The sequence below is a fragment of the Arvicola amphibius genome, chromosome 6 (assembly GCF_903992535.2).
Source record: "Arvicola amphibius chromosome 6, mArvAmp1.2, whole genome shotgun sequence".
Lineage (NCBI taxonomy): Eukaryota > Metazoa > Chordata > Mammalia > Rodentia > Cricetidae > Arvicola > Arvicola amphibius.
This window is the reverse complement of record NC_052052.2, coordinates 133243257-133260721: the sequence shown is the minus strand read 5'-3', so window position 1 is coordinate 133260721 and position 17465 is coordinate 133243257. Positions and strand designations below refer to the sequence as shown.

The 17465-nt window shown below is 42.9% G+C and overlaps 1 protein-coding gene across 1 annotated transcript; it reads left to right on the top strand.

The window, feature by feature from the left end:
- Positions 1 to 2169: 2169 nt before the first annotated feature.
- LOC119816255 (enoyl-CoA delta isomerase 2-like) lies at positions 2170 to 17240 on the top strand. Its single transcript, XM_038332747.1, has 9 exons — positions 2170 to 2362; positions 3154 to 3230; positions 3545 to 3733; positions 5767 to 5836; positions 7839 to 7938; positions 8868 to 8988; positions 13401 to 13490; positions 15119 to 15262; positions 16536 to 17240. The coding sequence occupies exons 2-9, from the start codon at positions 3174 to 3176 to the stop codon at positions 16689 to 16691; spliced, it is 927 nt and encodes a 308-aa protein (XP_038188675.1). The 5' UTR covers positions 2170 to 2362; positions 3154 to 3173; the 3' UTR covers positions 16692 to 17240.
- Positions 17241 to 17465: the final 225 nt, after the last annotated feature.

Here is a 17465-nt window from a genome sequence, read left to right as displayed (position 1 = left end):
TTGTCTCAAAACAACAAGATTGAAGCTGAGGGAAGGCTGGAAAGAAATAGAAGCAGAACCCAGGTTTGTTCCGTCACAGTTACACAGGGTTTGTTCATCTCAATCATGAAACTGAAGCAGGAAACACGAGGGAGAACAAAGGGTACAGAGACTCTTTCGAGACTAATCGAGTCATCATAGGCCCCTTCCCCCTCCAATTATATGTGAATATGATTTTCCCAGTCCCAATTTCCCTGGTGCTTTCGTTATAGGAACCTGGCAAAAGTCCAATCCCTTTGCCTGCACTGTGACTCACAGAAAAAGAAATGCCTGTGAGCGTAAAGCCAGTTAACACCGTCTGACAGCTTACCAAAAGGTGACAACTGACCCAAAGTTGTCATCACATGTGAAAACACACAGGTCAGACAGAAGCTTTCAACAGTTCACTTACACGCAACAAACAGCCAGTGTTTCCTGCCAAGCAGGGTGCCCAGAGATGGGACATGGCATTTAATACGGGGCAGATGAGGGCTGAACAAATTGCTAGTCTGAAATAAACTTAGTGACATCTGTCTTAGAAAATGGGCCAGCTCTGGGGAGAGTAGGATCACAGGAGGAGGCTAGAGCCAATGAGGGGGTCAGAGACTTCTCATGTCTAACAGTGTCTAGATTGAGAAAGCACAGGCTGCAGAGACCCAGAGAGGCTATACACCCATTTCCAAACAGAAAGAACAGGCAGGGATGTCTACCTGCAACCCAAGGCTGAGACAGGAGGATCAAATACAAGATTAAGTGAAATTCTGCCTCAAAACAAATGTTTTTAAAATAAAAAATAAAGAGCTTGCATACCATAGTGCAAGCCTATAATCCTAGAACTCAAGAGGCAGAGGCAGGAGCAAGAAGATCACCAGATGTTTGAGACATAGTGAGACTATCTCATAAAAAGCCAACATAATGGATAAATGAGTGTGTGAATGAATGAATGGAAAGGGCAAGCAGGAGAGATGAGTAGACATCATGGGCCAAATCTCAAAGGCCTTCCTTATGTGTTACACTAAGAGGTTTGGGTTACTTATTAGGCAAAGGGGCCCACACAAGATTCCAGTGATAGAGGAAGGATCAAGAGACTGTCATGAGTCATATCAGTGTCTTGGTCCATTTTATGTTTCTACAACCAAAAGCCACCAACTGGCTAAATTACAGACAACAGAAGCCAGTTCAGCATTCTGGAAGCTGGGATGTCTAATTGTCAAGGTTCTGGCAACCAGCCAGGGCCTTCATGCTGTTTGTTAATGTCTCACCTTAGTCACTACTCAAAGGTCTTGCCCCCAAATGCCATCGGCACGGGAACTGAGAGATGTTTCTCAAATGAGAACCCTGGGCCACAGTTCAAACACAACCGTCAGGTTGTACAGTATAGGCTATGGAGATCAGTCAGGGAACAGGAGGAAAAGCAGGCTGTAGAGGTGGGAAGCAGAGCAAACTAGTCAGGGCTGATCAAGCAGCAGCAATGCAGGAACAGTGAGACCTGAAGAAAGACTGAGTCGGGTGGGGGAGAGGGAGATAAAGCCAAGAAACAGTTGTAGAAGGACGACAGATCCATAGAGGGAGCCCGCAGTGAGACAGAAGGGATTCAGTCTGCTTTCAGATTCCTAACTTTTGCTGTTGGTTGGGCAACGCTGTCAGAATCCTTCCTCATACTTTATGCAGCCTAGGGAAGTGTTTTTCCCTCACAAGGCAAGGGCCTCAGCACTGAACTGTTTTAGAGGGAACTTCAAGAGCCCAAAAGCCCTCAACTTCTAAATAGGGCTCCCTCATTGAACCATTGTTCGGGATCCAATGAGCCCAGCACCCTGCCCACTGGCCCCTGTACCCAGAACCCTGCCAGCAAGCCCAGCCCTCTCTGCGCCCAGCATCCTCCCCTCTGTGCCTAGCACCAGGTTCCCTGTCTCCTGCGCCAAAGCCCACCCTACCTTCTGCATCCTTATCCCCTGAGCCCTATTCTCCGAACCCGGTTCCCAGATCCCGGTGACTGCACTCTACACCCTTAGACTCTTCCCTGCCCAAAGCGCCCTGTCCTTGTCCAGAGCCAAGCGCTTGCCTCAGCTCTCTCTGCTTGGCTTCTTTACCGACCAAGCGCCTGTCCGGAAAGCTCGCTCATACCCACCTCAGACCACGCCCCGAACCTGCCTGTGCCGAGCCTTCAATGACTGGCTCCGCCTTCCCCTGCTCCCTGAGTCCCTATTTTCTTTCACCCACAGCCCAGACTCACTTCTGAATCCGCCCCTGCCTAGCTCCTCCCACCTGTTCCAGCCTTTCTTAAGCATCCGGACTCAGGGTTACGTCTGCGACCTAGAGACTTGACACGGTACTGGTGTCCGAGGTAAGGTTTTAGCCTCTGTTGTCTGGCCCAAAGTTGTCAGCTGGGCTTGCCACCCGTCCGCAGAGGCGCCCGCTCTGTCATCTGGTCTTTTCCAGCAGGAAAGCAGGATACTCCTTTTGTGGTTTTCCAGCGAGAGAGCTCTAAAGAGTAACATCGCATGTCCGGAAGGGTAAGGATGAGCTTCTCAGGACGCCTGCCAAGCCTGGATGAACCAGGAGCTCTGATACAGGCAGCTCCTAAGCCTGCAGACCCAGCCTGGAACTTCCTAGGATGCTCGGAGCCCTGTGTCCAAGATTGCTAGTTAGCTGGGAGTCGCACACTTGCAGACCGTTATCAGCAGTGTAGGTTTCAAAGGATTGGTTCGCTATGTTGAGAGAAGTGGCTGGACAGAGTGACCCATGTGTAACAGTCCAAATAATCTGCACATCAGGAGCAAAGCCAGGAACGTAGTGCTTGCGGTGTGTGGGATGCTTTAGATCCCTTGTAATAAGCACAAAAAGAAAGTAGGTAAAGCACATGATATAAATTTTAATAAGTGTTCTATTGGATTAATTACCTATTGTAACTCATCCTTTTGTGAATGTTTGGAAACTATTGCAATCGTAGATGGGACTTTAGAATACAATATGGATTTCCAAATGTTCTGACTTTTGAAAATTAGCTCAGCATTTTCACTTCCTGTGAAAGCTGTAATAACAAATTCAAAATTACTGAACTCAGGATCTCAGAACCACCCTCTCAAAGGCTTTCTCTTGCATACTGCATACTACCCACCCCTGTGCTCTCTCCAGGCCGCAGAAGACACTGGAATATGCCTAAACCGGGTGTACCTGACTCTGACAATAAAACCAAGCAGGGTGCATGGAAGGTAAACTTATTCTACTGTAATAGACTAGAGGACAGTAGGCTTAGTTTCTCAGTGAATGGCTATCCTCAGTTTTTTGAAGTTTTTTTTTTCTTTTTCTCATTATTGTTGGAAAGATTGGTGCTGTACTCACAATCAGGACTCAGCCTCCCAGTGGCTGGAATGGCACATATGGGTCACCTCTCCCAGCACCTTCGAAGTCGCGATGCACCGCTATTGAATCAAAGACTCTGCTCTTTGTTGCATAGTGCTGTTTATTAGCATAGTTTGATTCTCAAGTTGTTTAGGTTAAAGACTGAGGTCTTTGTCATCCACAGGAAACTGCCAGGCAGAACTATGCGGATCTGGCGTACAGTTTGAGTCCCTCATCTGAAGCCTCTAGCCAGGGCAAAAGTGGAGCCGATGTGAAAGTCCAGGAGTCTAAGGACATTGTGGTGACCTCTGAAGATGGCATCACGAAGATCATGTTCAATCGGCCCTCCAAAAGGAATGCCATAACTTTACAGGTGATGCTCCTGCCAGGGCACGGGCACACTTTTCTTTCTTCTATTTCTTTAACTAACACAACTGTAGAGTTTCAGCATTATTCCTATTTTTTGTGGAAGGAGATTAAAGTATTTGGCTGACTGAGCAAGTTGGGCATTGATTATAACTGAGGAGTTTCTGGTGGGTTCTACATATCCAGAAGACAATGAAGCTTTGCTATGAATGAAAACACAAATCAGTTAAATTAGTTTAAATAAAAGAGCATTGGTAAAGATACACAGAGACCCCAAAGGAGAGATAAGCCTCCCCAAAGGGTCTTTACGTCACTGCCTTCTGAGCTTTTCTGTGTTTGTGAACCCTATTTTTATACAAGAAGTGGGGGGATATTACAGAAGAAGAGAAGAGAGGGAGGGGAAGTGTAGTGGCATTTCATTTGTATTTTAATCAACAAAACTTGCCTGAAGTTCAGAGAGTAAACAAGCACACTGCTCAGCCTTACAAACTAGGCAGTGGTGACACACACCTTTAATCCCAGTAGCCATACTAGTTTGCCATAGAAACTGGGTGGTAGTGGTGTGCACCTTTAATCCCAGCACTATAATCCCAGAATATAAAATGGGAGGAGACAGCTCTCACACACAGTCTCATTCTGAGATTCCTGGAGGCAGGATCACCATTTCAGACTGAGGTCAAGGTAAGAGCTGGTGGCTGGTTGCTTTGCTTTTCTGACCTTCAAGTTGAACCCCAATTTTCATCTTTGGGTTTTTATTAGTCATTCTACAGGGAAGAAATGGGATGGGGAAGAAGAGAGGAGAGGAGAGGGGTCTTCGGCAGAACATTAATAGCTTTATTTGAATGAACTGCTTCTCAGGGCAATTGGAAATTTCTCCTTGAACTACACTGATAATAAGTTAATCACCAGAGACCCTCCCCCTGATTACAGGGGTTTAGCAGATGCTTGGCGGTGAACTTGAGGTCAAGGCTGCCATCTGCAGTGTGGGACAGCATGCTCATTTGAAGCCTTAAGAATCTTGTAAAGTGGCTCACGAACCTTCAAATTGATAAGGCACTTAATTCTGAGAACTTCATGTTTGCCCTGAGACTTCTCTATAAGGAGGGTAGTTAGAGCTACACACTACAGAATGGAAGAATCAGGACCTCCTGCACAGATATTTATATATGCTTGCAAAACCTTATCATCATTATTTAATGAAATAGTTCATCAGGTTGAGAAGTAACTTGGTAAGTTCTTATAGCTGGTAAACAGGAGAATCTACATTGATCCATCTCTTTCCTGGCCCCTGCTCTACCTAGTCCCCTTGGCTGCTGTAATTCTCAGAAGTTATTTCCTGTCCCCTGCCTTGAAGGAAACAGTCTCATCATTATCCAAATATTAAGTTCATGCTTCTATATTCCAGTGTCTTTACAAATACCCACCCTCCTCAGAACTCTTTCCCACACTGAATCTCATTAAAGCAAAATCTATACCAGTTTTGAAAACACACTAAAACTGCAGCAAGATTTTCAGAGATGTTCAGTGCTGGTGCCCTTGTTTCCCAACACAGAGAAATCCAACCTCTGCTTTAGTTGTGGCTTCCCAGGCTGCCCAGGATACATTCCCTTCCTCAAAGCCACAGTTGAGATGCTGTTTCGGGGACAGTTTTCTCGGCCACCTTTCTTCTCACCTGCTGTAGCAACCTCAGCAGTTCTAGCAAGCAGTGTGTTACCCCATGCCCCTCCCTCGCCCTATCCCTGTTGGAGCACAGTCAGTTACTGTCCAGCTGCAAAGCTCGGGGACTGCGGCTCTCTTGCTCACCTTTGGACAAAGTGTTTATTTGGTGCATCTGCCACGGCACCTGTACATCATGTGCAACCAGCCGTTGTTAGAGGGGTGGAAATCCTCTCAGGCAGCCTCTTTTTTAGTATCAAAACATAGTCTCTATGAGTGCTTAGCACCATGTTGAGAGAAGGCTTCCAGACTGATATAGTGTCAGTCCACTGGATGGTGGAGCTCATTTTCATTGTTCTTTTATCTGCCTTTTCATTCACATAGATGTATCAGGAGATTATGCTTGCACTTAAAAATGCCAGCAGGGATAACTCAACAATAACTGTTTTCACAGGTAAGACTTTCCAAGACTTAATTTCTTCTTTTGGAAGTCTCTTAGTATATAAGGAATTGAGTGATAATGTTTGAATGTCTTTTCCAGTGTTCAGTGGCCTATTTTATAAATAAACCATAACATCATGGATGTAGGATAACTATGCTTTGATAATTATTCATGATAAATCATATGTCCCAACCTGACTGGTATAGTAAAGTTCATTGTGACTGTCACAGAAGTCAGGGCATAAAACAACTCAGCTGTCCAAAAACAGATGAAGAGACAGCTTTTGTTTATCCATAAATTCTGCTCAGTAATAAAAAGAAATCAAAGTGTGATACATGCCAACGTGTATCACATGTATCTTTAAGACAAGATTCAGAAAAACCAAGAAAATAAAAGTATGCGTTGTTTGGCTCAACTCATGTGAGTTCTACAATATTGGAGAGAGGTTCTGCTCTGCTGACTGGTGGAGTCTGGATATGACTGCCCCCGGCAGCTGGGACAGCAGGGTATTAAGCATCTGGAGCATTCTCAGGCGTCTGTGCAGTAGCCCCTCTTAACTGAATAATCCTTTCGGCTGTTTTGCCTCCCAAAATTTCAGTTATGTATTGTCACCCTTGGTCTAGAAATAAGTAGGAGTGTCTGGAAAATTCACAGTATGTTTTAAATAACTCTTTATATAGCATATTGTTATTATTAAAGTTTGTTACTGTAAATATCTTACCTAATCTATATGTTGAACTTTGTCACAGGTATGCATGTACAGTCACCCTCAGCACCCTCTGGGAACTAGCTCCATGACTCTCATCAATACAGTACTTTTCATATTCATGTTCCCTGTATAAAATCATCTGGTATTTGCATAGAAGGCCCACACATCCCAAGGATCTTGGATCCCCTCTGCGTGTCTTACAATGTCTAACACAGAATGATGCTATGTCAGTATTCATTGTTTAGGAAAGAACAGTCACAGGGAAGAAATATTCAGTCAATATTCAGTACAAATGGTTTTTTTTGGTCCTCAAATATTTTCTGTTGGTTGAATCCATAGATGTAAAACCTGGGGGTATAGAGGAAAAACAGGAAAGGAAAAACACACTACATACTTTAGTGCCTGGCACCATCCCCATGTTTCAGGTATTTGTGGGCCACTTTGGAATCTATCCTGTGCGTACAAGGGAGAATCACTGTGTTTTGTTTTGGGTTGGGATCACTCCAGTGTTTACAGTTATCACAACTATTTCAGGTGCTAGGGAAGTAGCCTGAAATGGAGTGCTCGCCTATCATGCAGGAATCCCTGGGTTTAATTCCCAGCATGGTATTGTAACACAGGACTTCAATACTGACAATGCATAAGTGGAGGCAGATAATCAGCAGTTCAGGGTCATCCTCAGCTACATGGGGAGTTTGAGGCCAACCTGGGCTCCTTGAGATCTTGTCTCAAACAAAACTCATTAAAAAGCAACCTTTTCATTGTAAGCAAACTAAACTTTAATAAGCACACACCTTCATTGGGTCTAAAGATAGAAATAATGGTTCTTATTGTAATCTAGACAGTCCCACACAGTCTGTCCACTCATCTTGACTATAGCTGCCCCCACCCCTCACCCTGTTCTTTCTCTGCTTCAGCACTGGGGGCTCTTCTTTCGGGCTGTTGTGTAGACCCTGGAGAGCACAGACACAGAATCTCATGTGCACTGTTCCCTCTCTGCTAGCCTTGCCCGTTGTTCAGCTCTCAGTCCAGCTGCCCCTTCCTGTGTGAGCTCCACCCTAAACACCACAGTAGACTAAGCCTGCTCCATAGTCATACCACGTGGCCATCTGTCATGTTCTAGTCACACCATGTGCATTTACTTAGGTTCTTTAATACCCATGCCTTGCTAGGCCCTAGTGTGTGAATGAGGTTCACTTGTGTTCTACTAGTGACCAGCTGAGCCCTGCGCACAGCAGATGCACATAGCTCTAGAATGAGTTGGTATGTGAAGGAATCGTGGCTCTGTTGATTGACTGTTCACAGGAGCTGGTGACTATTACTGCAGTGGGAATGACCTAAGTGACTTGGTTAATACCGCTGGTGAAATCCAGGAGTTAGCTATAAAACGTGCCATGGCACTGAGGTAAGTGTGACATTTGTCTCATCCCAAGGGATTCATTCTCCTCTCCCGCCACATCCCCCTATGTGTTTATGGTATACTTGTTCATTTACGTGTTTTACATGTGTGTAGGCCCAGGTGTTTGCGGGTAGGTATATACATATGGATGCTGAGTCCTAGGTAGACATTAGAATCATCTTTGATTGTTTTTCCTCTTTATTGAGACACATTCCCTTAAATACAGAGTTCACTCACATGGCTAATCTTGCTAGCCAGCTTGCTCTAGGTTCCATTCTCCACCTTCTGAGGCCAGAATTCTGAAGCAGGTGTCCACACCCAGACAGCATTTATGTTCTGGGGACCTAAGCTTTACTTCCTCATACTTGATTGGCAGATGTTTTAAATGATGAGTTAACTCCTCATCACCCCCCAACAGTAAACAGTCACTTGTCTGTGTTGAGGCACTTAATCATGATTCCCCTCCTTCATCCTGCAGTCTCATGAGGTTAACTGGAAAATATAAGGTGAGGAAGAGGCAGAGGGAGTCTGAGTTCCCACGCAGCAGGGTGAATAGACAGTGCCTGCGGATGCTGGCTGTGCACTGGAAGTAGTCTTGAAAGCTGTTGAAGGCGGTTTGAGGCTTCACCTTCCTATCCCAGTTCTGCCAAGTCTCTTAGTCCCCCTGTGCTGTGATATGCAGTTAAGCATGTAGTCACCCTCCATGATGTCTCAGGTCACTGCTGGCCCAAAGTCCTGAACTCACTGTCCAGGAACTGTGTGAGTCAGGCTCAGCTTGTATGAGTCATGGCCTAACCTCCCATTTACAAGGCTTTTGGTTTAGCCTGGGAAGGTGACCCTTTAAGGTGGTGTCAGCTTTAATGTATACAATCCTTTCTAAAGTTAGGTAGTACTACTTTAAAATATGTAATGCTTTCCTATTTCCATTTCTGTAGGGAACTTGTAAGTGGTTTTATAGACTTTCCCAAACCTCTGGTTGCAGTAGTAAATGGCCCAGCTGTAGGATTCGCCGTCACCCTTCTGGGACTCTTTGATGCTGTCTACGCATCCGACAAGGTAATTCTGTTCCTGGCTAATCAGTGAGCTCCCATGACTCTCCTTTATACTGACTAGAGATAAACATATTATGGGAGCTAATGGCTGTGCTGGTTAGTTTTTATCAATGACACAAACTGGAGTCACGTGGAAAGAGGGAAACTCACTTGGGGAATTGCCTCCTTCAGACTGTTCGGTGGGCTTGTCTATGGGACATTCCCTTGATAAATGATTGAAGTGGGAGGTTCCAGACTGCTATAGATATTGCCACCCATCAAATGTGGCTCTGGGCCGTACCAGAAAGCAGGCCAAGTGAACCATAGTGAGCCAGCCTAGTGAACCATAAGCACGTCTGCTCCATGGTTCCTGCCTCTGCTTCTGTTGAGTTCCTGCCTTGACTTCCTTCAATGAAGAACTGTAACCTATAACCCAAATAAACCCTTTCCTCTCCAAGTTGCTTTTGGTCAGTGTTTTATCACAGCCACAGAAAACACAGCAAGACAGTGGTAGAATGCAGTCATTTAGATAGTTCTTAAAGACTCAGTCTAACTTGACAATTTGGGTTTTCCCTTGCTTGTTCATTGATTTTTCTTAAACACATATATTGCTGTAAACATAACCCCAACTCTGGTGATTCTGTATTTTAATCAGAGTTTAATATTTATTCAATTCTTATTTTGAATATTGCCTCCAAGTGCTCAGAGATGATTGAAAGCTTGCTGAAGTGGCTATAGCTTCCGCGCAGGTTGCTTGGTCCTTTTTTCCTAGTTCAGGAAGCCTAGTATTTAGTCTTCTAAAGTGAGAATGGACTGTGATGGTTTACTGCTCTCCCTCCATTGCCTGTCTGAGAACTAAAGCCCCAAGCAGTCCTGAGTCCACAACACAGTTCAGACCTGTGTTCACCATTGTATTTAGTATTTTAATTTTTATTCTTACTATATTTGTATCTCTGTGGTGACCAAAAATAAAATATTTTGAACACATGCAAAATACAAAGAAGATTTAAGTTTTAAAAATTGAAAGTAGGATTTTGATCAATAAGGGAGCACTTATTACCTAATGTGAGCAAGGCTCTGTTTTGGCTCCCCCAACAACATCAGAGAAAGAAAGGAAGGGAGGAAGGAAAAGAACAAGGCAGGAACCATTTTGTTAGGTGAGGGTGATGTGACATAAGGGGATATAAAGCAGATACATAGGAGTAAAGGATCTAATGTACAGTGTACAGATTATAGTCAATAACAGTGGACTATATCTAGGAAGTTTATCAAGTGAATAGATATATTATAGCTGTCTCTGGCTGGGGGGGGGGGCGACTATGTGAGTTAACTGGCTCCACTAACTGTGTGCAATTCATAGTAACACATTGTCTAGCCTTAAATACTCAGTGTGAAATTTATTATTTGGGGGAAAACTCACTCAGATGGAAACCAGTGCTAGTATTTGGTTTCTATAACTTAGCCAATCTTACCAGTGCCTGGCTTCTGAAACCTTAGGCTGTTGTTGTAAACACAGATGTGATGACAGTTATCTTACTTATAGACCAGCAGCCCCCAGGTTTTTCTGCTGCCTTCTCCTTAGGAGGAGCCAAAGTTTCCTGGCTAACCACTGAAGAGATTTCCTGGGTTTTTATTGGCTTAATAAACAAATACTGTGTTGAACAAGAGGCTCACATTCAACCCTATTAAAATGTCCATTGCTATGCTGTTGTCTATGATTGATATTGGTCTTAAATACTAGCAAGTAAATATGCTAGAAGCTTCTCTACCAGCAAATGCACCGTTTCCATGTGAGTTTTAAATTTTTTTCAAATAGATGTTTGCATGTCCATAGTGCGTAGGTACTCTGTTAGTACATATACACATTTTACACAATACACACAGTAGCCCTATGAGGTCATACTAGGTTTACAGATAGAGGAAACTGTCACAGAGAGGGTAAGGGACTGTCCCAAAACTTTTAATCAGTTCATTGCTAGAACCTTAGCCCTTAACTGCATCCACCATTCCATCTTTGGAAATGGCAATGTAGTAACTGTTCCTTGCCATGCTCTTGTGTACCTATTTACATCAACTTAGTTGTGGTTTCTTTTCTGATTATATTCTTGAAGCTACGTTGTCTATTACTTTCTTGAAGGGCGTTTTCTTGACCAAAGTCTCTGGGGTGAAAAAGAAAAGTGACATTAATGAGAGCAATTTATGTTTTTATTTATATGCTACATAAATCATATATTCTCACAAATATGCATTAAAATAACTACTATGTCTTACCATTAAAAATTAAGTTTAAGTAGTTGTCTACTTACATTGGTGATTCTTTTAATAATATTTATTATCCAACAAAACTATATAAATAAACAATGTGTTGGCTTTTACCTGTAATGCCAACTTGGAAAGCTGAGACAGGAAGACTGTCATGAGTTTGAGGCCAACCTGTCTGAGCTATAGAGTAAGACCTTGTCTCACAAAATTTTTTTCTTAAGTATAGGAAAAAAGAACATGTTTATAAAGCAATCAATCAAAAATCTGTGTAAAAGTTGGCAGGGAGGAGAAATAAAAAAGACACAAGAAATAAAACATAAAGGTTCTTTAAACCATGAGGGAGAACATTAACGAGAGAGAGAACTCTGAGGAGCGGGCAAGACATCTGCTTTAGCAAAGGCATTGGTCACTAAGTATGATGGTCTGAGTTCAGAGCCTGAGACCCACGTGGTAGGAGAGAACCAACACACACACACACACACACACACACACACACACACACACAGAGAGAGAGACAGGTAGATAAATAGACATACTAAAATTGAAATGGATGGAGATGTGTGGGAGTATTCCTAGTGCTTAGGAAGCAGAAAGGACAGAAGGTCAGGAGTTGGTCATCTTTGGCCACACAGCAAATTGAAGTCTACCCTGAGCTACATGAGACCTTCTCCTACACTCTTCCTCACCACTACCCCTTCAGACACACACACACATACACACACACACACACACACAAACAGCCAGCAGGGTGTGATAGTTTATGCTTGTGATCCCAGCACTCTTCTGTGAGGCTGAGCAAAGAGAACTGCTTTAAGTATGAGGCCAGCCTGCGCTACGTAGCAAGAGCCTTTGTTTTTATTTAAAAGTAATGATAAGCCACAGATCAGTAAAAAAAAATATATATTTGCGTGATATTTACTTGTAACCCGTGTCTATAAATAATTCTTATAATTCACAGCTAAAGCAACTCATTTAACTTTAAAAATATTGAGAAACATGTTAGCAATTACCAAAGATGCTATAACCACGTCTACTTAGTATGTAAAAAAGATTCTCAAGATCATTAGTCATAAAAGACATATAAACTGAAAACATGAGGTACTACAATGCATGTGATGTCTTGATTAAGCTGCAATAACTTCTCCTGGTAAAGCTGAACAAGGACATCTCAGAATGGGGTATTGATATCACAGTGCCTCTGGGGAAGAGTCAGCACCATCTTTAAGGTAAACATACTCAAAGGTGAGAATTACCCATGAGAATTGAAAGCGTACACAAATATCCACAACTACTCTGTTATAGACATAATCAGAAGAGAATTTGTTTCTCAGCTTCCTTGAGGTATTATTTACAAATGGGAATCATACATATTTTACCAAGCGGGTCTATGGTTCTTGACTAAACCTACTGATAATAGCCACAACTCTGGAAATAGTGCACGTAGATTAAAAAAAGATGACACAACCACACAGCATCAGCAACAATAGCAACAAAGAGGCTACCAATATGCAATGCATGGGTGACTCCCAGACCTTACACTAAGTGATGGGGAACAACATTGAATATAGATTCCGTGTGTGTAATGTTCTGAAAAAGAAAAGATACCAGGGACAGAAAGATTCTATACACATATAATGTGTATAGAATAAACACATAGTATTAGTTTAAATGTCTCCATTCACAATAGTGAACTACCACAGATAAGAACATTAGCTGTTCTTCTAGAGGATCTGTGTTCAATTCTCAGCACTCACATGGTGCCTCACAACTATCTGTAACTCCAGTCACAGGGCTATGATACCTTCTGCGTCCATGATCACTGCATATATGTGGTACACAGAAGTACAGGCAAAACAACCATTCATATAAAATAAAAATAGAAGAAAGGGTTAAAAAAAGAACTGTGAGATGGGCACAGTAATGATACATATCTGTAATTTCAGCATCAGAGAGGTTAAGGTAGAGATAATGACATCTAGGTCAGCCTGCACTACAGAGCAGGACTATCTGAAACACACACACACACACACACACACACACACACACACACAGAGAGAGAGAGAGAGAGAGAGAGAGAGAGAGAGAGAGAGAGAGAGAGAGAGAGAGAGACAGAGAAAATTATAAAGTTAAAGTAGTAACTCAAAATGCTTTTTTTTCTCCCCTTATCCCAACTAGGCAACCTTTCATACTCCATTTACCTCCCTTGGCCAGTGCCCAGAAGCATGCTCCTCTTACACATTTCCGAAGATAATGGGCTCAGCAAAGGTAACTTAGAAAACTTAAAATGCAGTGTGTTGTCTTTGTTGCTAAGGCAATCCTGTACTCTGTCTTCTTTCCCTTGGGCAAAGTTTGCAGGATGACTATTTGCTCTGCAGCATGGAAGAACCAGACTAAAGGGAAAACCGATGTAAGGGAAGGGTCAGGATATTTGCTCTGCAGTTCATGATGCAGGGACTGTGTGTGACAGCTGGTGGCCTAGAGCTGGAGCTCTGGTGGCAGCAGAAGACCTTGTCCTCCACAGCTGTGTGACAGTCCTTGAAGGCCCGGGACAAGGAAGCCTTTACAGATGTGACCGGCTCAGAGCCACCTAACTGTGTGGATGAACAACAACCTCTGAGATAACATGGTGACATCTTCTCTTTGGGGCCATGTAAAGTTCCAGAAGTTGCCAGCTCTTAACAACCCCATGAAGCCATAGTCACTGTGACTTCCAGTCAGAACTGCCTTTTACCAGTTGTTATGCTATATGTTGAGACTCCTGTTGAGACCCCCAAGGTGGCCCACCCGCTGCTCAGGTCTAGCTCTGTATTTGTGCAAATCCATTGTCTGTCCTCTGGGGAGTCCAAAGATAATGAGACAGAACTGGAGAAGTGGGACTGAGGGAAGACCTTAGCAGACATTGATCACCATCTTCAGGGGTGTCTGTGGGGGTAATGCTTGCTGACGATTAGATTTTTTTTTATTGTAAATGCCCCCCACATGCACACACATATAATGTATATCCATACATTACCTTTTTAAGATTTATTTTTAATCTTATGTATATGAGTGCTTTGCCTACATGTATGTCTATGCACTGCTTCACTCATGACCTCCAGAGGCTAGAAGACAATATTGGGAGCCCAGGAACTGGAATTAGATATGATATGAGCCACCATATGGGCTCTGGGAGTCTAACCTGGATCCTTCACAAGCACAGCCAGTGCTGTTAATGGTTGCACCACGTGTGTCTCTAGCACCAGTATACACTTCCTTAACTTCATCATGTTGACATCACAGAGCCCAACATATTAATCGGTTATGTTCTGAAAAGTTGAATAGTATCAGTCTTTCAGACTTCAATTGTTTAGAAGGATTTACTCTTCTAAAAGAGAAATTGCAACTGTAGAGAGAGCATTTGCTCATTGGCCCCAGTTTTATAGAAAAGTCATTCCTGTAAAAGCAGTTTGAGTATCTGCAGGCAAAGAAGACGCTCTGAGCTCAGCACTAGGACAACCCGACAGACAAGGGAATTGTGACTGTTTCGAAAGGATGACCCTGTGGCCATAGTTTTGCTGAGCCACCCCACCTTGTTATAATTTACAAATAGGAAACCACAGCTACTAGGGGTTCAAGTCATTTCTGCCCTGAGAGCCCCATTCTTGCCTCTCCCACGCAGACCCTCACAGAAGCAGCTGGCCTTCCAGTCCCTCCCCTCAAGAGACATAAACAGTTTTGGTCTCAGCTGTTCGAAAACCCTTGGCCAGTTGCGGCCATTAGCTTCCCTGTTCCTGTGAAAGACAGGCAACCTTAAGAGCCATGAGTACATCTGCATCTCCCACTGGCTGGATGTTCTGAAGTCAGCTGAAGTCTTTCTTTATTAAGCTGGGGTCGCATCTTGCTTTGCATTGCAGGCAGCTGAGATGCTTCTCTTTGGGAAGAAGCTCACAGCAAGAGAGGCCTGTGTGCAAGGCCTCGTCACTGAAAATTTTCCTGACAGCACTTTTGAGAAAGGAATCTGGACCAGGCTGAAAGCATATGCGAAGCTCCCACCAAATGTTAGTATTTGACCTTTACTTGTGGGAATGTGGAAATCATTTCTCAAAGGGAAAATGTACTTTAGGAGAACACATCCTAAGAAGGCAAGGCATGTATTTAGCTGGCTTTAAGCACCTCTGGGTTTTGATAAAAATTACTATGTTGTTGGAAATAGTGATGTTTTTAAAGAGAACTTACCAGATAGACATTTCATTTCCATGTTACAAGGTCAAATGGGACATCCTTCATGGGGATGATTCCAGGAGGATGCCAGTAGACACCCAGCTTTTTTACTTTGGAATTCGGGTGGGAGGTGAGGAGGTTGAGTATATTTAGGGGACCCCACTCTATAGCACATCAGTTTGTATAGTTGGTAGCTCATGGCTGATTGTTCTTACATCCTTACTGTTGAGTGTATGATCCTAGAACCAGAAGATTTGTGTCCATCTAGGGCTGTTTAGAAATGTATAATAACAGAGCTGCCTCACACTCACTGTGTTCATCTTTACACAATCAGGCTTGGGAAGCCTGCACATCTTAGAAAGATTTAACAGTAGCTGGGTGGTGGGAGCTCATGCCTTTAATCCCAGCACTTGGGAGGCAGAGGCAGGTGGATCTCATTGAGTTTCAAGCCAGCCTGGTCCACAGAATGAGTTCTAAGACAGGCTCCAAAGCTACACAGAGAAACACTGTCTCAAAAAACAAATGAAAGAAAGAAAGAAAAAAGAAAGAAGAGAGAGAGAGAGAGAGAGAGAACGAACGAAAGGAAGAAAGAAAGAAGAAAGAAAGAAAGAAAGAAAGAAAGAAAGAAAGAAAGAAAAGAGAAAAAAACGAAAAGAAGAAAAGGCAGAAAGGGGGACAGAGACATGGCCTAGCAGCCAAGAGCACTTGCTGCTATTCCAGAGAACTCAGGCATTTTAGCACCCACATAGTGGCTCACGATCTGTAACCCCAGTCCAAGGGGATCTAGCACCCCTTTGTGGCCACTGTAATCACTGCATGCACATGGTACATACACATGCAAGTAGTCAAAACACACATGTACTCAAATAAACAATTTGTAAAACTAGAAATCATCAGGAATAATGGTGTACTCCTTTAATTCCTACACTCAAGAAGCTGCAGAAGGTAGATTTTATGATGTTGGGGCCAGCCTGGTCTATATAGTGTGCTCTAGACAGCCAAAGCCATGTAAAGAGACCCTGCCTCAAACAAACAAACAAACAAACAAAAATGAATCATATAATATTATTCCTGTTTGAATAACTCTTATTCTTGGTTTCACTGCAACAGGGTATGAAAATTTCCAAAGAGCTAATGAGAAAAAATGAGAAACAAAAGCTGCATGCTGTTAACGCTGAAGAAAGCACTATCATCCAGGAAAGGCTGACATCAGAAGAATGCTCGAATGCACTCTTGAATTTTGTGTCCAGGAAAGTAAAACTGTGAAGTCCACCACAGCAGCTAGACCCCTCAGAGGAAGAATGTGCTGTGAGCTCTCGTTTTGGGAGCTTGAACAACATGCATGTCACGGTGGTTTTTTTCTTAAGTAACATAGAAGTTGTGGTGAGAATGCCTCGGTCATGACAACTAAAAACTTCCATAAAACAAGCCTTAGGAATTTATGTAGGCTATCCAGGAAAAAATCTAACCTAGGAGGTCATAGACCTCTACAATGGAAACTTTAAATGTCTGGCCAAAGAGAGAGAGAAAAAGCACTAGAAAATGGAAAGAGAAACTATGGTCATGAATTGGTAGAATGAATATTTTAAAAATGACTATTCCACCAAAAGCCATTTATAGATTCAATGTTATCCCAGTCAAAATTCCCATTGATTACTCATAGAAATAGAAAAAAAATTGCTCTAAAATTCATATGGAGCCATGAAAGACCTCAGTATAGCCAAAAAATGAGCCAGAGCAGAAAGAGAAATGCTATTGAATTACCATTTCAGACCTCAATATATATCATGAAGCCAAAGTAATAAAAACAATATGGTGTGGACACAATAAGGATACATATGTCAATTGAACAAACTCAAAGTTCCAAACATGCGTATAGGTAACTGTAGTCATCTAATATTTGACAAATGTATCAAAAATATACACTGGAGAAAAGACAGTGTCTTCAAAAAATGGTGCTTGGAAACCTGAATGCCCACTTGTAGAAGACTGAAATTAGACCTGTACCCATCACTTCGCACAAAAACTAACTCCAGATGG

Excerpts from the sequence above, each read along its gene's own strand:
- LOC119816255 (XM_038332747.1), top strand. The coding sequence starts at position 3,174 with ATGCCTAAACCGGGTGTACCTGACTCTGACAATAAAACCAAGCAGGGT. Across the intron at positions 13,491-15,118 it reads AGATAATGGGCTCAGCAAAG|GCAGCTGAGATGCTTCTCTT; the intron begins GTAACTTAGAAA and ends TTTGCATTGCAG. Across the intron at positions 15,263-16,535 it reads ATGCGAAGCTCCCACCAAAT|GGTATGAAAATTTCCAAAGA; the intron begins GTTAGTATTTGA and ends TCACTGCAACAG.